This window comes from Sus scrofa, chromosome 8 (assembly GCF_054392235.1).
Source record: "Sus scrofa isolate SSC_HxYL_T2T_F1_AM1 chromosome 8, Sscrofa_HxYL_maternal_Yorkshire_Landrace_v2.0, whole genome shotgun sequence".
NCBI lineage: Eukaryota > Metazoa > Chordata > Mammalia > Artiodactyla > Suidae > Sus > Sus scrofa.
The window spans coordinates 120,728,692-120,755,095 of NC_139390.1; the positions used below are offsets into that span (position 1 = coordinate 120,728,692).

At 42.4% G+C, this 26,404-nt stretch overlaps 1 protein-coding gene and 1 long non-coding RNA gene across 3 annotated transcripts in view; both read left to right on the plus strand.

The window, feature by feature from the left end:
• The window catches only part of PAPSS1 (3'-phosphoadenosine 5'-phosphosulfate synthase 1), a 116,892-nt gene that overhangs the window by 707 nt on the left and 89,781 nt on the right, over positions 1-26,404 (plus strand). For both annotated transcript variants that reach the window (XM_021101695.2, XM_021101693.2), the window contains exons 2-3: positions 13,739-13,853; positions 22,870-23,105. In XM_021101695.2, coding sequence (XP_020957354.1) covers positions 13,742-13,853; positions 22,870-23,105 — 348 coding nt within the window. In that variant the 5' untranslated portion in view covers positions 13,739-13,741. The remainder of the gene's footprint in view (positions 1-13,738; positions 13,854-22,869; positions 23,106-26,404) is intronic.
• On the plus strand, positions 106-3,816 carry LOC146401013 (uncharacterized). Its single transcript, XR_014813246.1, has 3 exons — positions 106-250; positions 511-635; positions 3,621-3,816. It is a non-coding gene; the product is annotated as an uncharacterized LOC146401013 (long non-coding RNA).

Genomic DNA, 26,404 nt, shown 5'->3' on the forward strand with positions numbered 1-26,404 from the left:
CAGGGACTGCCAGTTGACTTCGTTAGTGTTGCGTCCTTAGAAGGTTGCTTCCTTCTTTAATTACTCTTTTGTAAGAAACAGCCGTAAGATTTTTTTTTTTTTAAGTGCAGAAGGGGTGGAGTGAAGGAGATGGTGACCAACTCTCCAGTCTGGAAAGGCACTGGTTTTAAGTTTGGATGGAAATTTTTATTTCACGGTAGCACAAGATCATGAGGTTTAAATGCAGCCTTGCAAATCATCATTGCCCTTGGTGAGTCAAAGAAAAAAAAAGAAGCCATTTTAGGCAGACGTTCATTTTAAGCCATTAATTTACCATATCTGTTGTTACCAAGGTTCTCACCCGATTCCTTTCTTCTTTTAGTTATTTAACTCTTTAGATAATAAGGAGGGAGAGGGGATAAAAGGACATTGGAAAGAGGGTTGGACTACTGGTCTGGTTTTGGGTTTCAGCTTTGCCATTTAGTAGCTGTGTAATCTTGAGGAAAAACACTCTACTTCTTCACACTTCAGCTGACTTAAAGGCCTAAGAGTGTGTACTTCACTGGACTGTTCTGAAGAGGAAAGAAGATAATGAATTGGAAAGTGCAATGAGACCACTGCCATGGAACTATTGATATTGCTCCGGTTACCTTGAGGTATTTCCTGGTTAGGGAAATAAGGTTGGCTAACTTAAGGTATTTTTCAGATCGTTTCACCTACACCACTTGTAACTCACTTACTATTCCATTTGCCGGATAAGTGTGTGTTCCTTGTAGAGGCAGGTGCTAGTCTTGGAGAAAATGAGGAACTCTGTGCTTTTGCCTTTTGGTTGCTCGTGGCCTAGATGGGGTTGTAATTGGCATTTGCAGGTGATGATACATCATTACAGACCCCAGGGAGTGGTGTGGCAGTTGTTTTATCACAGTTTAGAGGAGAGATTGGTTTAGCCTGAGTGTTTTGGGGAGGGTTTGTGGAAGAGAAGTGTGCGCAGATTTCTGAGGCAGAGGGGAACTGTATGAATAAAATCTAGGAGTGATAATAGTAATAGCTGTTATTTAATCCAGGAGCAATGAAAAGACCTGTTTAACCACTCTGCAGGATTTTTGTTGACTGAAGGAGATAAGAGTGAATAATTGGGGTGGGACCAGGTTATGCAGTTGTTAATATTTGGCTGCTGAGTTGAGAATTGATTCTGTGGGAGATTTTGGATGAGGCTAGAATTTTTTGATTTTCAGGGCCTTGTAAATCTTTCTTTGCCCCAGTAGGGAACACCCATCATCGTTCCCTCTCACATACTTATATCAACTAATGGGCACAAGTGTAGAGAACCCATGCACCTTTGAAGTTCTCATCACATGATGAGATTAGTATTCCAGGAAGACGGGGTCTGCTGAAGAAGTTAGACACTGTTGGAGCCCAGAAGTAGAAGTTTTGGAGAACAGACAGGGTTATAGTGAGGTTTAAATGAATTAATAGAAGTGAATCATGCTTGGTACATGAGCACCATTGAAGGTGTTTTCCTTGTTATTAATTCATCTAGTGTGAGGGTGCTCAGTACCAGGCGAAGGTGGTAACATTTTTAAGGTGGGTGTCATGAAGGACAGTGATTTAAAGTGAGGACTCTGCCTGGACTTGAGCCTGGGCTCCATCACTTACTAACTATGTAACTTTTGGCTAGTCACTTAATTTCTTTGTGCCTCAGTTTGCTCATCTATGAAATGAGAGTGATAGCCTCATAGGGATATTGTGACAATTAAAGGAATTGATGGCTGAAAAATACTCAGAACTGTGTCAGGAAGTGTTGTGTGTGTGTTAGCTCTTAGTGCCTGAGTATCATGTGTGTTAGCTCTTATAGTTATAGTTATCCTCTTTATTAGTTAGTTTCTATGTTTTATTGATAAACAGGCACAGAGATATCATAGAGCTTATAAGTGGGGGATCCAGTTTTAAGCATGCTGTGTGTAAGGGCTGGCCTTAGTAGAGATAGTCTGTAGAACAAGGCTATCCAGTAGAAATATAATGTAAGCCACATAATGTAATTTAAATTTTTCTGAAGGTCTTCTTAAAAAAAAGTAGAAAGAAAAGGTTGAAATAAATTTTAATAATTTATGTAACCCAGTGTATCCAAAGTACTATCATCTCCATATAAAAATGAGTTTTATACTATCATGTGATATAAAATTATTAAGATATTTATGTAAGTATATATTTCACACTTAGCAAACGTCTCAATTTAGACTAACCATATTTTAAAAACTCTGTAGGGACAGGGGGACCGCCCAACTATAGGGATTGGGTTGGGATTAAGGTTGGGAAATAAAGATTTGATAGTTAAAATCATTCGAGAATATAGAGAGAAAAAGGAGAAAGCATGCACTAAGTTTTGGGTAATGTGTCCAGTTAAGGAGCAGACTGGGGAAGTGGTTTCATGGGGGATGCAGGCTGGGAGATGGGAAGGGGCAGTGTGATGGCATCAGGAAACTTGGTTCATCTCCCCAGGAAGGTGTCTCCATGTATCTTATAAGAACAGTAAAGAAAGTCAAGAGTGAACGTGCCCTTTAGCCTCCTCTTTTCCTCAGTCTGAGAAAGCCACAGATGTAACGAATATCATCCTTCTCCATCTGATTGAACCTTTGTCCACTGGGACCAGTGTTCATCTGCCTTCGGTGAAACATTTCAAACTGTGGGTTGGTTGGGCTGAGGGAAGCGTGGGGCACTCACTGCAGACCCAGGTGTTACTCACCCATTTTGTAGACTCATGTCCAGCTGAGTCCCGTGCTTGGGCCTTTCTTCCTGCCCACAGAGGCGTCTGAAATCGAGCCTGCCATTCCAAAGCACATGCAGTCGTCTTCTGGTTTGCCGTTACATTCAGGGTTTTACACAAGCCTTTCCTTCTGCCTGGGATGCCTATTAACCTTTATCCGTTGTGGAAATCTTCAGGGCCTTGGGCTCCTCTGCTGTAACAGTGGGGCCCTCCTGTGTCCACACACTTTTGCACATGGGCCGAATTTTTTGTGTACTTCAGTATTACATTGCACCCTGCTATTATCATGCAATCATACTTCATTATAGACGTTATTGTGTCTGCACCGAGCTTCTCCTGATGTACCAGGATGGGGATGAGGGCTGGAGTGCAGAGTAAGCTTGGGTACTTCTGATATTAAAAGCCTTAGATAACAAAAACTCAGCGTAGCCAAAGTAAGAGACTAAGTTCCATATGTGGTAGGATTAAAATTATAGTTTTGTCACTTAATTACCTGTGTGATCTTGGGCATGCTACCTAATTCCTCTGTGCCTCAGTGTCTTCAAATGCAATAATGTGGATAATAAAACATAAGCTTGTAGTGGAGGTAATAGTGCATATTTCATAGGGTTATAGTGAGGTTTAATGAAGTTAATATATTTAAACCCTTTAGTGCCAGCTCATGTTCTTATTTATGAATTCATCAGATATTTAACACCTGCTTTGTATGCACCTTTGTTCCAGGTGCTGAAGGTGCAGTGGTTAAAAGGCAGAAAAGGGTCCTGCTGTCATGGTTATTACCTTCCCCTTGGGAGAGAGTCCATTAAAAAGCAAATAAATGAATGAGATCATTTTTTTTTAACAGTCTGTCACTCACACTGTTTGATGCCTTTCATAGAAGGCCAGCAGCCCATTCTGGATTTGGGGAAGACCGAGGTGATCTAAAAGTGAAACAAGCATTCGGAAATGGAACACACAGCATATGAAAAGCCATATATTCATCCTTCAGAGCACTGGCCTGGTTGTGGGCAGGGGTAGGTCTTGATTTTCCTACCCTGGAAGCTAGGGAGATGTTGCTGGAAGAGTTGCCTAAAGAAGAAGGAAAGCTGGACTTCTACCAAGAATATACTCTCAGTGTTGACTGACAACTAGAACAAGCAGAATGATGACAGGTCTAGATCTGCGTTTTGTCCAGTCGGGTAGCCCCTAGCCACTTGTGGCAACTTAAGTTTAGTTAAAATGAAAAATTCTGTTCCTTTATTGGACTAGCCGCCTTTCAGGTGCTACATTGCCACAGGAAGCTAGTGGCCACTGCACTGGACAGCACAGTATAGAACATTTTCATTGTCTCAGAAAGTTAAATGGAACAGGGTGGCAGGTCTAGATAGTAACTTTGGGATGGCTGCCAACATCTTTCTACTTATCTGTGTACTTGTGTATTCATGTATTTATTTTCACTTTCTTCCCTGGGCAAGGAAATTTCAAAAGGTAGTGGCTACTTTGGTGCCACGGTTTTGGGCAGTTCTGTAGTCCTGGTTCTGGCAGGGTACCCAGCAGGCAGTATGAACATGGGTACTTCTTTGAAGTTGAAATGTAGAATAAGTTTCCCCAGCATGGCTGTTACACTGACCTTTGAGGAATAGTTTCTTCTCTCGTGGTTCTTAACCAGGTAAAAATGTGCCATCCCAGGGAGGTGTTCAACAGTATCTGGAGACACTTTTGGTTGTTATATTTGTGTGTATGTATGTATGTGTGTGTGTGTGTGTGTGTGTAGGGGCTTCTGACATCTGTTGGGTAGAGGCCTGGGACGCTGCTCAACATGCTGCATTGCACAGAACAGCCCTTAGCACAAAGAATTATGATTGCTGAGGTCCAAAAGTCATTCGTCAATGCTAAAGCTGAGAAACCCTGTCCTATTCTGCTTTGAGTAAGAAAAAGGGGAAATAAATTATGTAACTCTGAGATGCAAAAACTAGTAATTTGAAATGAAATCTAGTTGGTAATAGCATTTTCTCATCCATCAGCCTGGATGTTACCATCTTTTCTCTGAGATGGATCAATTACCCCATAGCATGCCAACCATAAAACAGTAAAACTTCAACCCTGAATTGTTTTGAAAGGAAATTACTGAGTAATTAGTTCAGATGAAGATAATCTGTTTTTCTTTTTGGTATTTACCGAAGTGGTAATTATTTCTGAAACATCCTTTCTTAAGGACACAATTCTTTACCAAGAAAGTTTTAACTAAGTAAAAATAGTATAAATATTAGACATGTATAGAAGTCCAGTTTCTAATTTGAGATAGGAATTAGCTATTGTTCTTATTCTTCCCTCTAATTTCTTTGGTGCTTGCATCCTTTCCCTGTCTTTTTTTCACATATGTTTAGGTGTTCAGTTAATTCACAGTTTGACAGCCGTCACCAGTGTTTCGTTTTAGAGCGTTTTCATCACTCCTCAAAGAAGCCCTGTACCCATTCGTGGTTGTTCCCTATCCTTCCCTTTTCCGCTCTGTAATAACCCCTGACAAGCAATAATCTACTTTTTGTCTCTGGGCTTCCCTATTCTAGACTTTGTGACAAATGAAATCATATATGGCCTTTAGTGTCTGACTTCTTTAACTTCACATACTGTTTAAAAGGTTAAGCCATGTTATAGCTTATATCAATACTTCATTCCTTTATGTGGATCAATAATATTACATTTTATGGATGTATCACATTTTGCTTATCTGTTCATGAGTTGATGGTCATTTGTGTTATTCCTGCTCTTTGGTTGCTGTGAATAATGCTGCTGTGAACATTCATGTACAAGCTTTCGTGTGCACTCTCAGACAGTTTTAATGGTTAATTTCAACTTCGGAGGTAGGCATGAATATATTTTTGGCTGCCTAGCCTCTGAACCCCCAATTTTTTTTGCTTTTTAGGGCCGCTCAGCGGCACATGGAGATTCCCAGGCCAGGGGTCCAGTCGGAGCTACAGCTGCCAGCCTACACTGCAGCCTCAGCAATGCCAGATCTGAGCCAGGTCTTCGACCCACACCACAGCTCATGGCGATGCCCGATCCCTAACTCACTGAACGAGGCCAGGGATCGAACACGAAACCTCGTGGTGCCTAGTCGGATTTGTTTCTGCTGTGCCACAGTGGGTACTCCTGAACCCCCATCTTGTATGTAGGAAATGGCTTGCTGTCACCATGGTAGGAGGTAATGACCTGTCATAGTGTAAAGATTTCTTTATATGTTTATTGTTTGTCTCCGTCCCTGAAATGTTTTTGAGCTGTTTTATTCCCCATATCTAGGAGAGATCAATCAACAAATAATGAATGATTGAACAGGTAGTCTCAGACTCATTTCTGACTTCTAGGAATTTCTTATAGTTGGGCTTCCCAACTGGAGGGGTCCAGGGGCCCTTCCAGTAAAAGTATTGATGGTTTAAAATATCCATTTAAATGTTACCCATTTATTCAGATGTTCTTTGATCTTTAAAACAGAGAGTTGGAGAGCCATAATGTATAAGCAGAGCGTATGCCTGATGATCAGCAGTCAGGACAGTGTGCCAGTGTCTGAGCTCTGATTCTGGAGGTCTGGCAGGTAGTTGGAGATTCAGTTCCTGACAAGCTACCAGGTTATTGTCAGTGTTGCTGTGCATTGCGCTTCGTAGCAGCAAGGTTTTCAATGTAGCCTTTTCAAGTTGTTTTCTTAACCTCCAGGAATGTGGGAGCCTCACTTTTGCTGTTTGTCTTTGGCTCGTTAACCATTCAAAAGATTCATTTCGGTGATTAGAAACTCCGAACTCAAGTTTTCTTCTCATTGTGCCCTTTTCAGTTTATCCACACGTCTTGGGATAGATAAGGCATGTGCCTGTTGGTATCCCAGGCCTTCTCTTTGGAGGAGTACACTGTTTGGCAGTTGGTTTAAGATGGTGGTAGGATGAGTGATAGATGATAGTTGGTATATGCTCTTTGCCTTTACAAGTTTCGTTTCAAAATGCAGAGTTCTTCATAAAATCGTAATAAACTCACAAACCATGCGGTTCTCCAAATAGCATCATAGAAGTTTGTATGTCCTATAAGGAAGTGGATAAATAACAAAACATCCCATGTAGAAATTAAGGTGGGTCAAGAAAGTGGCACAGGGCCATGTGTGTGGGTGTTGAGGACAGCAGTTTGTAGAAAGTGTAGAAAACGTCCACTGCAGATATGAGAGGCCCCTTGATGTTAGCCTGGTCACCCGCTAGTACCATTTAGTCCCAGCCGTAGAAAGAAAATGAATTCTTTTGAAATGAATTGTCCTGGTTCTGCTAGACTTCGGATTTCTGAATGTCAGTCATCACTGAACTTGCTAGAGAACACAAATCACACCTTAAAATAAATATCTTTGGAGTTCCCGTCGTGGCGCAGTGGTTAAGGAATCTGACTAGGAACTATGAGGTTGCGGGTTCGATCCCTGGCCTCGCTCAGTGGGTTAAGGATCTGGTGTTGCTGTGAGCTGTGGTGTAGGTTGCAGACGTGGCTCAGATCCCATGTTGCTGTGGCCATGGTGTAGGCCGGCAGCTACAGCTCCAATTAGACCCCTAGCCTGGGAACGTCTATATGCTGCGAGAGCGGCCCTAGAAAAGGCCAAAAGACAAAAATAAATAAATAAATATCTTATATCTAACTTTCACTGAGCGCTAACTAGGCACAAGAGGCTGGGTATTGTGAAAAATACATAACTCATAGTACTTGACCTGTCCTTCCAAGGAAGAAAAAAATGTACAAAAAGACACCTAAAAGCATACACTGGTCCATAAATAACAAATGAAAATCATGTGGGCAGTAAATGTTATCGGAACTGTCTGGGTGTCTGTACACCAAGCCAAATATTACTACAAACCACTCCCTTTTCCTGTTAGGAAAGAATAAGCCTGCTTTTGCTGTTCTCTGAGTAGAAACTAGGCCATTGAATACCCTGAAAATAGGAATGGAGAATCGGAAGGAAATAACTCACTCTGGTTCTTAGTCACTAATGCTGTGTTTTCCCAGCAGAATTATAGGAAGGATTTGGCTGGAGTGGATGGAAAAGGAAAAGAAAGGGGAAGGGGAACTAGAAGATTATGTATGGAAGTGGCCTATAGATTCTTAGCATAATTTGGGCACATACCCAACACCTTGCAATCTTAATAGTTTTAAAAAATGCTCTTTGGTTTACTCAGAAAAATTGGGAGGTAGGATATTGTGGCAGATCTTTTTTTTTTTTTTTTAAGGGCAGCACCTGTGGTATATAGAAGTTCCTAGGCTAGGGGTGGAATCGGAGCTGCAGGCCTACGCTACAGCGATGGAAACACCAGATCCGAGCTGCATCTGCAACCTACACCGCAGCTTGCAGCAACACCAGATCCTTAACCCACTGAGGGAGGTCAGGGATTGAACCCACATCCTCATGGACATTACATTGGGTTCTTAACCTGTGGAGCCACGATGGAAACTCCAGTGGCAGATCTTTTTATTTTAAGTTTTTTTACTATGAAAAGATCAAACAGACATAAACAGTGAGCCTCCTTGTACCCAAACTGCTGAATTTGCTTCAAGATTTTTTTTTTTTCCCCGCTTTTTAGGGCTGCATTCATGGCATATGCAAGTTCCCATATGGGTCAAATTGGAGCTGCAGCTGCTGACCCAAACCACAGCCATAGCAATTTGGGATCCGAGCCGCGTCTGTGACGTACACCACAGCACACAGCAACACTGTGATCCCCAGCCCACTGAATGAGGCCAGGGATCGAACCTGCATCCTCCATGGATACTAAACAGATTAATTTCTGTGTCCCACAACGGGAACTCCACTTCCAGGATTTTTTTTTTTTAACCAGGAAGCAAGAAATCCCAAGGGAGAGTACTTTTCTAGTAATTAAAACAATGTCTTATTCTCTGTTTTCTCTCAACCATGTACTCAGCAATTTATAGTTTCTCAGGTATGCTTTCTACTAAATTTAAAAAGAAAAGCGGAAGATATTTCATGGTGCCAAAATGAATTAAGTTTCATGGTGCCAAAATAAATTAAAATTCATTAGATGCATGTTTCTTCTTGCCCAAAAGTAAAGTAACTTGGAAAAATATCCCTAAACAAAAGACTCAATGAGGCAAGTTCTGCAAGTGTAGGCAGCTAACTGGTATAATACCCTCCTGGGCCCCAGTCCCCTTCCAGCAGACTCAGCTCCTGTCTCCTCCCAGGCAGCCTGGCTGGGAGCTAAAACTGGAGGCCTCAGGGAAGAGGTGCACTTGCTTCTCCAGAGATACAGTTGTCTGTGTCTGAAACCCCATTTTTTGGTTTAAAATCCTGGAAATACAGAACTGGAAAGTCTTATTTGCTTCATCACTTTAATTGAAATGAAATGGGTTAGGAGACCAGTGTTAGAATTTTTTGTGATTAATTGATCATATATTCTCTCTCTCTCTCTTTTAGCCATGCCTACAGCACATGGAAGTTCCCAGGCCAGAGACTGAACACACACCACAGCTGTAACCAGAGCCACAGCAGTGACAGTACTGGATTCTTAACCCACTGTGCCACACAGGGAGCTCCTTAATTATATAAAAACATGATTTTATTGCAAATCCATCTATTAATGAGATGGTTAGTGCCAGAGGGGTGCAGCTTTCGAGGCATGCCTATTAAAAGAATTGTCAAATGGTCCCTTTGGCTCCTGAGGATCCACCCCAGGGCAGTGAGTGATAGTAAGATGCAAATGGACAGAGATGCTCTCTCCTGTACCCCAGGAGGACTCTGTGGGGAGAGGTGGGAAAAAGATCCTCAAACTTGGGCATCTTCTCAGGCCGACCAGCTTTAACAAGGCATATATCTGGAAGTTAAAGATCTGGATGGAAATGATCTCTTTAAAAAGTCCATGTTTTTATACATAAGAGGGTATGTGTTCATTCCCCATTGTGAAGACCTCTGGGTCAAACCACAGCCCTGGTTGAATGTCTCTTGACTGTTCCATGTGTCAGCCTGAGCCACTCATGTGACATGGTCATGGCCACTGGTCTTCCTTTATTTATTGATTGATTTATTTGTCTTTTTAGGGCCGCACCTGTGGCATATGGAGGGTCTGAGGCTAGGGGTCAAATCAGAGTTGTAGCCACTGGCCTTCGTCACAGCCACAGCAACGCAGGATCTGAGCTGCATCTGCAACCTACACCACAGCTCACGGCCACGCTGGATCCTTAAACCTACTGAGCAAGGCCAGGGCTTGAACCCACGTCCTCATGGATGCTAGTCGGGTTCGTTAACCACTGAGTCATGAGAGGAACTCCAGTCTTGCTTTAAATGTATGACGGTTGTCTCCAAGTGTCTTGTTGGGTTGCCCAGCAATCATTCTGGATTTCCCGTTACTTTTTCACTTTTCTTTGCACTTGCTGTTTGTTCCCTGTCTGGAAGGTGCTTCTGTCAGAGTTTGTCAGAAGTCTTAAATGTCTCCTTTTTGGTGAAGCCTTCTCCGGCCACCCTGTGTAAACATCACCCTTTCTCTGATAGATCTTCACATTTTTTGCTTTATCTACTTTTTCCCTCTGATACTTATTTCTTTTTTGTCTTTTTGCCTTTTCTAGGGCCACTTCCCGAGGCATATGGAGTTTCCCAGGCTAGGGGTCTAATCGGAGCTGTAGCCACCGGCCTGTGCCAGGGCCACAGCAACTCGGGATCCGAGCCTCGTCTGCGATCCACACCACAGCAATGCCAGATCCTTAACCCACTGAGCAAGGGCAGGGATGGAACCCGCAACCTCATAGTTCCTAGTTGGATTCGTTAACCACTGTGCCAGGATGGGAACTCCATTCTCTGATGCTTATTTCTAACTTACATCATTTCCTTATTTATCTTGGCGTTTTCTTTTCCCTCCTCCATCTCTCCTGTTAGTCCAGTGGTTCTCAAACTTGAACTGACATCCAAGCCACTTGGAGAGCTTTAAAATGCAGCTTGTCAGGCCCCACTGCAGAGTTTTGAGAAAGAAAATACTGCCTGCCACATCAGTAAGCAAGCGGTGTCACAGTCATCGGTGCTGAGCCGGTGAGCCCTGAGGGAGCTCAGGAAGGAATACCTGCTATCTAGCAGCCATCAGATTGCAGCCACTGCCAAAGGTGAGCCTTCAGGATGTGGAAAGCACCAGATAGAGGCCCCAGATAACTGAGGTGCTTATCGAAGGAATGATTTCCAGGAGCCCAGACCCTTGCATTTTCCCATACCTAGGAAAGAGGCTAAATTCCTTGAGGTAGCTGATTTTCTTTTATTAACAGTAAACTTTCATTCTTATTGCCTGCCCTTTGTTGCAAAACTCCTATATATCCAGCTCTCCCCTCAGAGCTATCTGAAATGCTGCCTTCCGGGCCATAGTCCTCATTTTACTCCCAGTAAAACTTACAACTCTCACATTGTGCACTTTTTTCTTTTTTGTTTCATTCTTTTTTTTTTTTTTTTAATTTTTTGCTTCGCCTGAGTTATGGAAGTTCCTGGGTCAGGGATCAAACTTGAGCCACAGCAGTGACTCAGGCTCCTGCAGTGACCATGCTGGATCCTTAACTAACTAGTGTGCCACAAGGGAACTCCATACTGTGCATTTTTTAAAAGTTGACAGTTTCTGGAGTTCCCGGTGTGGCGCAGTGGTTAACGAATCCGACTAGGAACCATGAGGTTGCAGGTTCGATCCCTGGCCTTGCTCAGTGGGTGAAGGATCCGGCGTTGCCGTGGGCTGTGGTGTAGGTCACAGACGCGGCTCAGATCCCACGTTGCTATGGCTCTGGCCTAGGCCAGCGGCTACAGCTCTGATTAGACCCCTAGCCTGGGAACTGCCATGTGCCATGGGAATGGCCCTAGAAAAGACAAAAAGACAAAAAAACCCAAAAAACAAAAACAAAAAAAAAAAACATTGACAGTCTCTAACCTAGTGGGCTTAGGGCTAGGCATGATAATTTGCATTTCTAGCAGTTCTCTGGAGATCCAAAGCTGCTGGTTAAGGGTCAGGCTTTGAGAAGCGCTGCCCTGGGAGGGAGGATTAGAGAAGCCCCAGGAGAAGAGTGCTTTTATTGGTATCGACCACTTCTGATTCATCAGCACCTAGAAGAACATCAAGCATGTAGTGTGCATGCAGAAAATATTTTTGAGTGAATGATGACTAAAACTGGTCTTGAAAAATAAGAGCTATAAGCAATGTCAAATTCAACACCTTTTCAGAAGAATGCTAACACCTATTGATAAAGGCATAACTTGTTAAAAAGAACCTAAGTTATGTTTTAGCTCCATAGGAGGAGAAAATAGAGGCTATGGTGATTCATCTTTTTAGTTTGGGAAAACAGCTTTGTTGAGATAATGTGCATACCACTCACTTTACCCCTGAAAATGTACAATTTGATGGGTTTTAGTATAGTTATCAGAGTTGTTCAACCAGCACCACAGTCAATTTTAGAGCGTTTTAATCCCCTCAGAAAAGAACCCTGTACCCATTAGCAGCCACTCCCCATATCCCAGCCCAAGGCGACCACTAATCCACTTTCTATCTCCCTAGACTTTCCTCTTCCCGACAGGCCATATCAGTGGAATTATATACTGTGTGGTCTTTGTGACTGGCATCTTTCACTTAGTGTAATGTTTTTGGATTTGTCTATTTTATAGGATGTATCAGTTCTTCATTCCTTTTTATTACCAAATAATATGCCATTGTATGAATAGACCATATAGTTAAAAACTATTTTGTTTATCTAATTATCAGTTGATGGACAGTCCGGTTGCTTCCACGTTTTGGCTTTATGAATCATGCTGCTGGAACACACACGTACAAGGTTTTGTGTGGGATATCCATTGGCAAATATACAGTGAATCTAATTTCTCCACATCCTCACTAGCACTTGTTATTGCTTGTCTTTTTGTTTATAGCCATCCTAGTTGGTGTGTAGTGGTATTTCATTGTGGTTTTGATTTGCATGTCTCAGGTGGTCAATGATGTTGAGCATCTTTTAATGTGCTTATTTGCCATTTATATTTTTCCTTTGGAGAAATGTCTCTTCCGATCCTTTGAGACCTATGTAATTTTCTGCCTTTTTGTTGAAGAAGAAAATTTGGGAGAGGTTTTTTTTTTTTTTTTTTTCTTACAGTCACATCCGTGGCATACCGAAGTTCCCAAGCTAGGGATCATATCGGTCTATACCACAGCCACCAACACCACAGCACCAACACCAGATCTGAGCTGTATCTGTGACTTATGCTGCAGCTTGTGGCAACACTGGCTCCTTAACCCACTGAGCAGGGCCACATCCTGCATCCTCCTGGATGCTATGTTGGGTTCTTAATCTGCTGAGCCACAGTGGGAACTCCCCGTTCTATTTTTTTTTTTTTTTCATCATGCATTTCATGATACCTGCAGACATCCCTTCCATACCTCATCCAGGAATCTGCTCAGATGCTACCCGCTCAGAGGTTTTTCCTGATTTTTCCCGGTCTAAAGAGGCACCCCCCCCCCACCTCTCCAGTCTTACTGTGTTTTATTTTCACAGCACACTTGTCACTCTGACTTAATTAGTAAGTTTTATTGGTTTGTCTTCTCCAGTGGAATGTAAGCTCAGTGAGGGTAGGAACCCTGTTTCGTTCGTTTGGTGACTAGTAGGGCCTCAGGAAACACTGGTTGAGTGAATGAATGAATGCCTGAGTGAGTGAGAAGACCGGGCTCTGGAGTCCGCCACTCACTAGTTATGGGAACTGGGGGAGTTATTAACTTTTCCCAGGTTTAACACCTTCATCTGGAAAACCACAGTAGTGGGAGTTTCTGCATCCTTGGGGGCTGTGCCCACTACATTGACTGGTGTATGCAACGAACCCAACTCTGCCAGGTACTCTCAAGAAAGAAAAAGCTCTTCGTTTTAATCTTTTCCCTTGCTTTTGGCGTATTACATAGGGCAGCTACTGTATATTTGCAAGGAATGTATGCCTGTCTTTTAAGGGACTCAGGTAAACCAGAATTCTTTTTTTTTTTTTTTTTTTCTTTTTTCCAGGGGATGCAGAGAGCGACTAATGTCACTTATCAAGCTCATCATGTCAGTAGGAACAAGAGAGGCCAGGTGGTGGGGACCAGAGGTGGCTTTCGTGGTTGCACCGTTTGGCTAACAGGTATGGTTCAGAGATAAACCAGTTTATTTCAGAAGCAGAATTTATAAACAGCCTTGAACTAGGAGTAAACATATTTAAACTTCGAGCTCTGTTCTTATAACTAGAGCATCGAAATATATAACTGACAGAGTTGATTCATAACAGCATATTTTCTTTCAGTAATTCCTTTCCTTCTTTACAAAATTGCTGTTAAAGGGGAAAGGGGAAAAAGCAGAGTGTATCTTCTTTTTGTCTTTTTAGGGCTGCACCGGTGGCATATGGAAGTTCCCAGAATCGGAGCTGTAGCTGCTGGCCTATGCCACAGCCACAGCAACACCAGATTCGAGCCATGTCTGTGACCTACACTACAGCTCCTGGCAATGCCAAATCCTTAATTCACTGAGCAAGGCCAGGGATCGAACCTGTGTCCTCATGGATGCTAATCGATTCGTTTCTGCTGAACCATAACGGGAACTTCCAGAGTGTACCTTAAAACTACTTTCTAGTTGATAACTACATTATAGTCAATAAACTTCTGCATGCAGATAATTCCTGGATTCTGCCTTCAGGATGCTAATAATGGAGGCCTTATGAAGAAAAGGAATAGGTAATGAATTTCACACAGTTTCTGTTATTCTTCTTTTGCTTTAGCCTCTGATTAAGTCTTGTGTTAATTTTTTTTTTTTCCCCCCAGAGTGTCTCTTCTTTTTATTTCTTGGCTGCATTTGAGGCATATGGAAGTTCCTGGGCCAGGGATCGAACCCACAGCACAGCAGCGACCTGAGCCACTGCAGAGGCAACACTGGATTCTTAACTTGCTGTGCCACAAGAGAACTCCCCCAGAGCCTCTCTTTCAGAGGGTAAATTGATCCAGGTTTTTGGAGGTAGTTGTAAAAATGATGGATCTATTTACTTCCAGGAATTTTTTTTTTTTTTTTTTTTAAATTTTTTTTATTTTCCCACTGTACTTTAAATCCTCCTACCTCCCTGGAGGCTTTGGATGAGGCAGACAGAAGAAAGATGACTCATTCTACAGGAGTCAGCATCCTTGCACCTGGGGACCCAAGCATCGAAGGCTGGGTGCTCATTGGCTCTTGGCCAGCTGTGCTAGAAAGTGCTGCCAGGTTGTTAAAGTCCATCTCCCAGAGCTCGAGCCCCCTTCCCCAGCCTCCAGACCTTGGCTACTACCATCCCGATTGCATTACAGCCCTCAGGTGTCACGGGCTCAGAATGACTCAGGGCCCAATGATCCATTCCCTCTCACTGGTCCCCGAGCAAAACTTCCCTGAGTTTGAGACCCATCTAAACCAAGCCAGAAATTGAGCTGGTCCAAGGAATTCCTTCTCAAGGAATATTGGGATTTTAAAAGGGGAATGTTTATGGCAAATGATACTAGAATTGGGGAGGCATTTCTGAACCTGTGCCCAGGTGCTACCCCAACTCGAACCCTGTCTATCTCTCAAAGCTGGTTTCAGCAGCTAAGCACCTCTCTCTGCTGAAAGGCAGCCGGCGGCGGGCACTGGGCCAGGCTGCACTGTACTATCGGAGTCACAGTATATCCCACACACCGTTTGGATGGTGGACTCTCCCCGTGCCATATTGGATCAAATGTGGGTGGTGTAACGGCTCTAATAAGCGCTCCAGCAAACCCCCAAAGGCCCAGGACTGTGCTTTAGCTTCTTAAAGACACCTGTGTTGAAACGTAGGAGCACCTTGTAAGGTGCATACACCTGATTTTGTAAACTGGAGGGAAAAATCCTTTTTCTTTAAGGTGAACCAATGCAAGAGGGGTAAGAAGGCACATTCTAGGATGCTGGGGACTCTCTTCTGCCCACAACCTACACCACATGCTGCAACCTTCTGAAATCGACAGAACTAATGGCCTGAACCTAGCCAGAACCCAGCCTAAGCCCAGATTGGGACTTGAACCTACGAGCCAGGACTTGAACCCAGCCTAAACCCAGATTGGGACTTAAACCCACAGTTTTAAACTAGATCACTCATCCAGAGCCTGGACTCACTGAAGTTCAGGTTCTTTACGCCTGAAGGAATTCAGTGAGAGACAAAGTGATAGGCAAGAAATAAGATTTATTAAGATAGGACACTTGTGAGAGATGCAAGAGGGGAGGCAAGGAGGCTTTGCCCCAAGGATCCAGTGGGCTACAGTTTTATCATCCAGGGGGATTGGGGGTCGGAAAAGACCACCTCTTCCTCTTTCTTTGAGTAGCAGCTCCTCCTTGATATCGGAGTCTTGGTGCTTATTCAAATCAGCAGAAGGGCAGTCCTCAAACTTCTGCCCTAGGTCTGAACCTGAATGCAGACCTGCCCCCTGCCCCCTGCCCCCTGCCCCCTGCCCCCTGCCCCCTGCCCCCAGCCCCCTGCCCCCTGCCCCCAGCCCCCAGCCCCCAGCCAACAACCTGAGGCGTATCTCTTACCTCCACCCCCCAAGCACGCCTGCCTCATTCTGATGGCTTTCTTCAGCAGCTTTTAACTTACGGTGATTTCCCAAAGTTCCCTAGGTTTCCTCTCTATCTATGCTCCCTTATTGAGACTTTTTTTTTTATTTAAAATTTTGATGCATCTTGCCAAATTACCCATGTTGGAGGATAGAGGGAATGAAAAGTGCCCAGGGAACTGAGAAAGTATCTTGAAACTGAAAAAATGAGATAGGCAGCTCCATAGGATCAGTGGGTCTGTTCGTTGTGCAGTAACTTACTCATAGGGTGGGGTCAGGAGGACAATAATGTGGAAATATTGACACTCTGCACTCTGAGGGGCCACTGGGACAATTTTATAGTTGACGTAGGGTATGGGGTATGTGTTGGGAAACAGGAAGTGCATTCCTAAGTCAAGATTTATGGACTGTTAACTAGTCTTCTGGGCACTGGGAATACGTCATCTAAGGTCTTCGTCATTGGGGACTGACTAACAGAGGCCACTTAGACCTAATGATCAGTAAACAGTATCTATTGACTACAAAGCACTTGATGACAGAGAAGTGATTTACTGCAGAGCACAGTCCTGGGTAGGGTCATTGGAAGGACAGGAGGAACTATACGGGCCCAAGATGGTGTCAGTTATACTGGTGGCCATACAACCTACTAAAATTTATACCTGTTCATTTGCCTAATGTGGGAGAGGGTCCATTTCCCAGTGTCTGTGTCAACACGGTTATTACCAATCCTTGAAATTTTTGCTGTTTTCCAAAAAACAGCATTCCTATTTTCTGTTTTTATAAATTAAAATTTTTGGTGGTAGACAATTTTCTGTTGCTATGTGAAAGATGACAGCACTTTTGGACTCTTCCCATCTCCTCTTTCTTAAGTCTAGATGGATGTTAAATTGTTAGGTTTACATTGTCTAGGCTTGTGACACATTCTGTTCTCAAATCTTAAATGAAAGGACAGGAGGAAGTATATGGGTCCAAAATTGTGTGTACTTGAGTTCTGTAAGTAAATTGATTTAACATTACCACTTCAGCATCAGTTCTGTTATGGCATGCCCACTCAGGAGCTCTTTAATGAGCTATGTTTTTTGTTTAAGTGGTTTCTTTAAGATGGCTTTCCACTGGATTCTTTTTTTTTAGGGCCTCACCTGCGGCACATGGAAGTTCCCAGGCTAGGGGGTCAAATTGGAGCTGCAACTGCTAGCCTACACCACAGCAACACAGGGTCCAATCTGCATCTGTGACCTATACAACAGCTCATGGCAATGCCGGATCCTTAACCCACTGAGTGAGGCCAGGGGTTACTAGTTGGGTTCATTTCTGCTGAGCCACAATGGGAATTCCTCATTGGATTCTAAAATCCCTGAGTTTTTACATCTGAGAATGTCTGCCTCATTCCTCATTTCCTCCCCAATCCTTCTGGGATTTGGTTTGGGATTGCATTGTATATAAGGGTCAATTAGGGGGAAATTTAATTTTTAGAGTATTGGGTATTCCTCTTTTTAAACATGGTTTATTCCATTTATTTTACCACTAATGATGCTTATGACACCTTGGCTGGGGAAAATTTATATTTGGTTCATACTTTCTTTGTTCTGGAATTCTTAAATCATTACTCCATTTTCTTCTGTTAAATGTTGTGAAGAAGTGTGAGACTAATATGATTTTTTTTTTTTTCTCCCCTCTCCTTAGGAGCTTTCCTTTTTTCCTCTGCGTGTCCAAAGAATTATTTATTTTCCTACATTTTATTTTAGAAGTTTTGCTTTTCTCGTTGAGGCTCTTTATCCTTCTGCAGTTGGTTTTTGTGTGTAGTGTGAGGGAGGGATCCATTTTCTTTTTCCATATGGACAATCAGCTGTCCCAAGAGAAGATATCGATGAGGGTGTCCTTTTCCTGTGATGTGCTGTGCCAGCTGTCGTGGATCAGGTCTCCACTTCTGTGTGGACTCCTTTCTGGGAGCTCTGATCTGCTTTACTGGTATACTTGTCTAATGCCCTTAGTTACTATATATTTGTAAAGTCTTGAAAGCCAGTGGGGTAAGTTCTCTTACCTTCTTCATTAGGGATGTCTTGACCTTTTTGGTTTTTTTTTTTTTTTTTTTTTTGACTCTTTGTATTATTGTATAAATTTTGTTATCAGTTTAACCATTTCCTCCCCAATCCTTCTGGGATTTGGTTTGGGATTGCATTGTATATAAGGGTCAATTAGGGGGAAATTTAATTTTTAGAATATTGGGTACTCCTCTTTTTAAACATGGTTTATTCCATTTATTTTACCACTAATGATGCTTATAAATACTGTTGTCCTATTTTTTGGGTACTTTATAGTCCAGAATGTAGTCAGTTTCACAAGTTTGTATTTGAAAAGAAAATTTATTCCCCTTATGTAGGTAGTAGTCTATATATGTTCCTTAGATCAAGCTTGTTACTTATGTTGTCAAATCTTCTATAGCCTCCATTGTTTTTGTTTTTGTTTTGACAACACTGTTGGAAAAAGAAGGTATGATTTCTTTCCTTTGCTTGCAATTCAGTAGCTTAGCCAGGTCTGTCCAGGTGTGGAGTGGATTGTATGTCAGTTTCCTGGAATACTTTTTTTTCTCAGATTTTATTTCAGATAAAGTTTCTTATTTTGTTTTTTAATATTGGTATATTGGTTTCCCAGGGCCACTGTAACAAATTACTACAAACTGGGCAAGTTTATTCTCTCACAATTGGAGGGTGGAAGTCTGAATTGAGGTTCCTTCCGTTGGCTCTGAGGGAGAATCTATTCCATGCTTCTCTCCTGTGTCTGGTGCTGCTGTCACCTTTTCATGTCTGGTTTTTTTTTTTTTTTTTTTTTTTTTTTTTGACTGTGCCCATGGTATGTAGTGGTTCTGGGGCCAGAGATTGAACCCACTGAGTCACCAGGGAACTCCATTGTTTTTTTTTTTTTCCATATCTTTTTTTTTTTTGGCAATCTTTAGTGTTCCTTGACTTGTAGACCAGTCACTCCAATCTCTGCTTTTGCCTTCACATAAGGCCTTGTTATAATGACACCAGTCACTGGATTTAGCTTCCAACCCAGTCCTGTGTGATGTCTTTTTTTTTTTTTTTTTATGGCCTCACTTTCAGCATATGGAAGTTCCCAGGTTAGGGGTCACATCAGAGCTGCAGCTGCCAGCCTGCACCACAGCCACAGCAGTGCAGGATCTGAGCCATGTCTTCGACCTATGCTGCAGCTCTTGGCAATGCCAGATCCTTAACCCACTGAGGGAGGCCAGGGATTGAACCCACATCCTCATGGATACTAGACGGGTTCGTTTCTGCTGAGCCACAGTGGGAACTCTCTGTGTAATCTCATTTAACTAATTACATGCTTAGAGACCCTCTTTCCCGTTAAGTTCACCTTCTGAGGTTCCAAGTGCTTATGAATTTTGGGGGGGACTATTCAATCCGGTACCTTTGATTTCTCTTAGGTATACCAATTTTCCTTACCGTACTTTTGGATGATTTTGCATTGTCTATGGGTTTTCTCTAACTGCTTTAATTTCCTTGCCTTTGTGTCCACTATAATCATTTCATTGAAACTTTCTTTGTCAGTGGTTCCATTTTCAGCAGTGTCTATTCTTTGTTTCAAATTAAATGTACACATTAAAAATATATATGTACACCTGTATGTATAAACAGACACTTTAATTGTAACATAGGTTGTCTTTGTTGTATAAGATTATGTTTTCAGGTTTTTTTCTTTTTCCCCTGATAATCAGTGTTCAACTGGTAGTTAAAAATAACAACAGGAAGGAACAGAAAAACCCAATCTCCCCAGCTTCCATCTCTTTGTTCAGTTATTGTTGTTGTGTAACAAGTTACTCAAAACCTGGTGGTGTAAAATAACCATTTCAAATTGCTCACTGTTTCTTGGGTAAGGAATTCAGGAGGCCTGCGCCAGGCAATTTCCCCTTGGGTTTTGCTTGTTTGCAGTCATGCTGACTTAGGCTACAGTCATCTGGAGCAGCAACTGGCTGGGTGTCTGCAGTGACTTCTCTAGTTAATGCTGCTTGTCAGCTGGTAGTTTAGCTGGCTGAGGCAATTGACTGGAACATTTATGTCTAGTTTCTCTATTTAAAAAAAATTTTTTTTTTTTTTGGTCTTTTTAGGGCTGCACCCATGACATATGGGAGTTCCCAGGCTAGGGATTGAATCAGAGTTGCAGCTGCCAATCTATACCACAGCCACAGCAACTTGGGAACCAAGCCATGTCTACAACCTACACCGCAGCTCATTGCAATGCTGGATCCTTAACCCAGTGAGCAAGGCCAGGAATCGAACCCATGTCCTCATGGATACTGGCTGAATTCTTAACCTGCTGAGCCACAATGGGAACTTCTAAATCTTTTTTGTTATGGTTGATTTACAATGCATCACTTTATTCTGTAGAGCAAAAGTGACCCATTTATACACGCACACTCACATACATTCTTTTCTCATAATATCTTCCATCATTTTCCATCACAAGTGATTGGATATAGTTCCTGTGCTCTACAGCAGGACCTCATTGCTTACCCATTGCAAATGCAATAGTTTGCATCTACTAACCCCAAACTCCCAGTCAATCCCACTCCCTCCCCCTCATCAACCACAAATCTGTTCTTTACATCCATGAGTTTGTTTCTTTTCTGTAGATTGGTTCATTTGTGCCATATTTTAGATTTCACATATAAGTGGTAGCATATGGTATTTGTATTTCTCTTTCTGACTTAGTATGAAAGTCTCTAGTTTCATCTATGTTGCTGCAGATGGCACTATTTTGTTCTTTTTTATGGCTGAGTAGTATTCCATTGTGTATATGTACCACATCTTCTTAATCCATTCATCTGTTGCTGGACATTTAGGTTGTTTTCATGTCTTGGCTATTTTGAATAGCACTGCAGTGAACATACAGGTGCATATATCTTTTTGAATGAAAGTCTTTTCCAGATACATACCCAGCAGTGGGATTGGTGGATCATATGGTAGTTCTCTGTTTAGTTTAGCATCGTGGTCTGAGGGTATTTAACAGCTGGCTTCTCCCAAATTAAATATCCAAAGGGAAGCTGCATAGTCTTTTCTGACCTAGCCTTGGAAGTCATGAATCATTTTTGTTTTGTTCTTTTGAGTCCTGAGTCCAACCCAGATTCAAGGGCAAGGAATTAGTTTGTATCTCTGGGTGTGATGGTGACAATGTCACATTGTAAAAGAGCTGTCAGGCCATTTTTGGAAATCACTACCTGCTGTGTACTCATGTTGATATACATTTTTAATGTAGAAAGCATCTAACACTATATTGATTCTTTTAACATACTGTCCTCTTTTTACTTATTTTTTGGTTAGCCTTCTATACTGACAGGTCAAGAGTGTCAGTACTTTATGTTTCAGTGTTTCATCTCTTGCCTCCTAACCACCTTGTCAGTTTTGTAATGACCCACACTCACCAAAGTGGCGAGTATTAGTGCATAAATGTCCTCTTTCTTTTACCCCTCATTATTTAATGACTGAACACTGCTGGTAGAGGGAGGTGAATTGAAATGAGGATATTCTTTCAAGGTTAATTATAAATTGGATTCCCAGATGCTTTTATTGTGGTAGTTTGTGAGAAGTGTTGATTCTGGGGTATAGGGGTGACTTTCTAGTATTTATTTTAAAATTTTTAAAAGCTTTTCATTTACTTCTGTTAAAATTTTTTTTTCTCTCAAAGTTTTGTTGAAGTATAGTTGATTTACAATGTTGTGATAATTTCTGTTGCACAGCAAAGTGGTTCAGTTATACATGTTCACATATCCATTCCCATGTAGATTATCACAGAATATTGAGTAGATTTCCCTGTGCTCTACAGCAGGTCTCCATTGGCCAACCAGTCCATATACCAGAGTGTGCATCTGCCAGTCCCAAACCCCTAGTCCGTCCTTTCCTCCCACCCCACTGTCCTCTTTGGTAACCATAGTTTGTTTTCAAGGTCTGTGAGTCTGTTTCTGTTCTGCACATAAGTTCATTTGTATCCTTTTTTTTTTTTTTAAGATTCCATATATAAGTGATATCATATGATGTTTGTTTGTCTCTCACTGTCTAACTTCACTTAGGATGATATTTTCTAGATCCATCCAGATTGCTGCAAATGGCCATTTCATTTGGCTGAGTAACATTCCACTGTCTAGTGTATATTTCACTTACTTTTGTCCTTTCTTTTTCTTTCCTCAACAGAAATAATGTGGGCATATAACTTGGTCTTAAAATTGGCATGCAGCTTTCGAATTTAGTAATGAGAGGACAAAGTGACTATCCACCCAACCATGCGTCATTCTAAACTTGGCTAAGCCTTTGTAGCTCAGTGATTTCTAGGATGCCTTTGGGCATAGACAGGAATTATTAAAAATGTAAATGCTTATTATATTTAAACTCCATATGCTTTTCTAGCCAAGAGGTGGTAAATCTTACAGAAAAATATTAGATAAGAATATCACTGAGAGACTGCTCTGAATAATGAATGTAATTAAGCCTGTGATGAAAATTCTTTATTATGAGGTAGTTCTCCTCCTAACTTGAAATAATAGAATATGTTTGGACCATTCACTTGTAGGCTTATCTGGAGCAGGAAAGACCACGGTAAGCATGGCTTTGGAGGAGTACTTGGTTTGCCATGGTATTCCGTGTTACACTTTGGATGGTGACAACATTCGTCAAGGTCTCAATAAAAATCTTGGCTTTAGTCCTGAAGACAGAGAAGAGAATGTTCGACGCATCGCGGAAGTTGCTAAGTTGTTTGCAGATGCTGGCTTAGTGTGCATCACAAGCTTTATATCACCTTATACTCAGGTATGTGGCTTTTGTGCCATTGCTGTTCTACTTACAGGTATTAAGAATATGGTATCACGCAAAGAAAATACTTTAAACGTTGACGTGTACTTTGAGGCTAAATTAAAACAATTAACCTACAGCATTTCTGTACTGCAACTTTCTGAGTAAATTCATTTTTGAAAAGCGTACTGTAACCCACTTACCAAAGTATAACCAGAGTTGTCGAACTTGACTTTTCAATTCAGAAAAATGATAGTAAATACTCAGCATGTATCAGACACTGGGGACAGTCTTTTTTCTTTTTTTTTTCTTTTTCTTTTTGTGGCCACACCTGTGGCATATGGAAGTTCCAAGGCTAGGGGTCAAATTGGAGCTGCATCTCCGGGCCTATACCACAGCCACAACATGGTATCTGAGTGGTATCTGTGAGCCATGCCCCACCTTGCAGCAACACCGGATCCTTAACCCACCGAACTAGGCCAGGGGTCGAAACTGCATCCTCACAGACACTATGTTGGGGTCTGAACCCACTGAGCCACAGTGGGAACTCCTTCCCTTTTTTTTTTTTTTTGCCACACCCACAGCACCCACAGCGTGTTGAAGTTCCTGGGCTAGGGAATCAGAGCTGTGCCACAGCAGCAGCCCAGGCCACTGCAGTGACAACACCTGATCCTTAACCTGCTGCAGCACAAGACAACTCCACCTGTTCGTGTTTTGAGACTCAGGTTAGACTTCTTCTCTTCCTGAGTCCCTCATGCTTTGTTGGGTAGCTGTCTTTAGTGCCCTTGTTACTGTACCACAACACATTGCTTTGTTATAAATACCAGTTCTTTGGTTGGAGGTGCTAATAGCAGCAGCAGCAGTAATAGTAATAATGATGATGATAAGAGCAGCTAACATTTATTGAACACTAATTATGTACTGGTAGTAGTTTTAAACTACTGGTAGTAGTTTAGGTGAATTAGCTCACTTAGTTCTCATCATCCAGTGAAGAAGGCGGAGGTGAGGAAACAGAGGGGTAAATTACCGAGGCTCTCACACTGTACATGGTAGAGCAAGGATTTGTACCTAGTCAGTCACTGGCACCCATGCTCTTGCCCACGGTGTTTTGCTGCCTCTAGATCTCACTGGCTCCTTGAAGGCTGGGGACTCCATCCTATTTACTTTTATAATCTTAATGCCAAGACCAGATCCTGGAACACAGTCAATATTTAGTGTTTGTTAAAGGATAGCATAGCCCTTCGGGAAGCCCAGATGTGAAAGAACAGGCGAGTTAGTGTAGGGGTTAAAGATAGCAGCTCTGAAGCCAGAAACAAGAAACAAATCTCAGCTCTGCCAGTTCCTGTTAGGACGTTGGCCAGTTTACTTAACCTTTTTAAGTTCAAATAATGCTACCTCATAGGCTTTCTCTGAGGATTAGGTTAACTCATGTATTCAGAGCTCTTAGCACAGTGCCTGATGGGTGGTAAGTACTCAGGAAATGTAATGATAGCACAATACTAGTACTATTTGCACAAATCTGGCTGGCTACCTAGACTCTCTTAAAACACAAAAACAAAATTTGAGCTGTAAGGGAATTTAAGATAAATATGAAATTGAGTGTTAATCATGCAGGTTAATTTAATTGAACTATGGAAGGCGTCTTAAAAGATTCTCTGAGGACTAGCTCCGTTTCATTTTCCCAGAACATTGGGGTCAGTGTCAATACATCGGTTTAAAGTCTCCTGGGTAGTGAAGTGTATAAGACAATGAGAGTCGTTAGAGCTCCTGAATCCTTGCACATAAACAGTTTTCATGGTAATATAATACCAGGGATATTCTTGGGCCTTCTGGGAATCTCTGCAGCTCCTGAAAGCAGGGAAAGTCAGTAACACCTAATTAGGAGAGCTAGCAGCTGAGGCCTGGGTATCTAGAAGTATATACTAATCTGCTTTTTGGCCCCTTATTTCCATAGGGTGGAGCAAAACTTGTTGTTCTCATCCCTAAAAGCCTTAAGTATGGGGTTAGGACTGTGCTTAGGCCAGAATCCATGAGAATATTAGACCAAATCATATAATGGAGGAGAGGTTTGTTTTTTCTTTGTCACCCCTGAACTTGGACATATTGGTTGTAAACGCCCTGATAGTTCTTATCCTTGAGGAGTTGGTAGGTTGTCTGGTGGGACCATAGAGATGCAAACAGTTACCATGTCTTGAGGCAGGTAATTAGGTCTGTGATATGAAGGTGCTGTGGAGGAGTCACAGAGAAGGTGCTGCTTGCAAGGAGTCATGAAGAATGGGTCAGTGTGCCAGTTAGACCGGAGGGAGAAAGCTATTTCAGACCGAGGAGACCCTACAGTATTTGCACAAGTATGGAACTGTGTGAGAGAGTTTGGTCTTTGGGGAGCTGGAGGTAGTTGATTTTGGCTGCTATGCAGGATAAATGTGAGGGGAGATGAAGCTCAAGTGAGGTCTGATGGCAAACTCTGGACCGCTTGGGGCTTTACCCTGCAGGTGGTCTGGGTTTGAGATTGTACTGGGGAGTGAGATCACTCTTTTTGTGTGTGTGTATGTGTGTGTCTTTGTCTATTTAGGGCTGTATCTCGGCATATGGAGGTTCCCAGGCTAGGGGTCAAATCGGAGCTGTCGCTGCCAGCCTACACCACAGCCACAGCAAGGGGGGATCTGAGCCGTGTCTGCAACCTACACCACAGCTCACGGCATCACTGGATTCTTAACCCACTGAGCATGGCCAGGGATTGAACCTGCATCCTCATGGATACTAGTTGGGTTCGTTAACTACTGAGCCACGACGGGAACTCCTGAGATCACTCTTAAAGCCTGGAATGAGGACAGTCTGGAGGTAGGAGACGAGTTAGTGAGGAGGCTCTTGGAGTGAATTCAGGCAGCGGCCATAAGAATAGACACTATGGGCGAAACAGAATTTGGAGGTGAACCTGAAGGGTAGGGCTTTCTGAATAGAAGATGGGACGATTGAGTTAGAAACTGTAGGGTAGGAAGGGAAGAGAGGCTTCTTTTTAGGCCAGTTAGGTTTGAAATGCCGGCGGAATGTCTAAGTGAAGATGACCACTTGGTTCTGGGCTCAGGAATGTTGTGTAGAATTGAGGTATAGAGTTGGGATTCCTTAGCTATATTAGTTGAAACCCAGATGAGGCAGAATATACAAAAGAGTATGTAGAATGAAAAAAGAGTCACGGATGGAAACTTGGGAACACCTTCATTTAAAAGGACAGATGTGAAGGCTGTAAAGCTAATGAAATCATTTTGGTGTAGTGAGTGGGATAAGACCTGCGGCAGAGACACCTGGTGAGCGCGCTG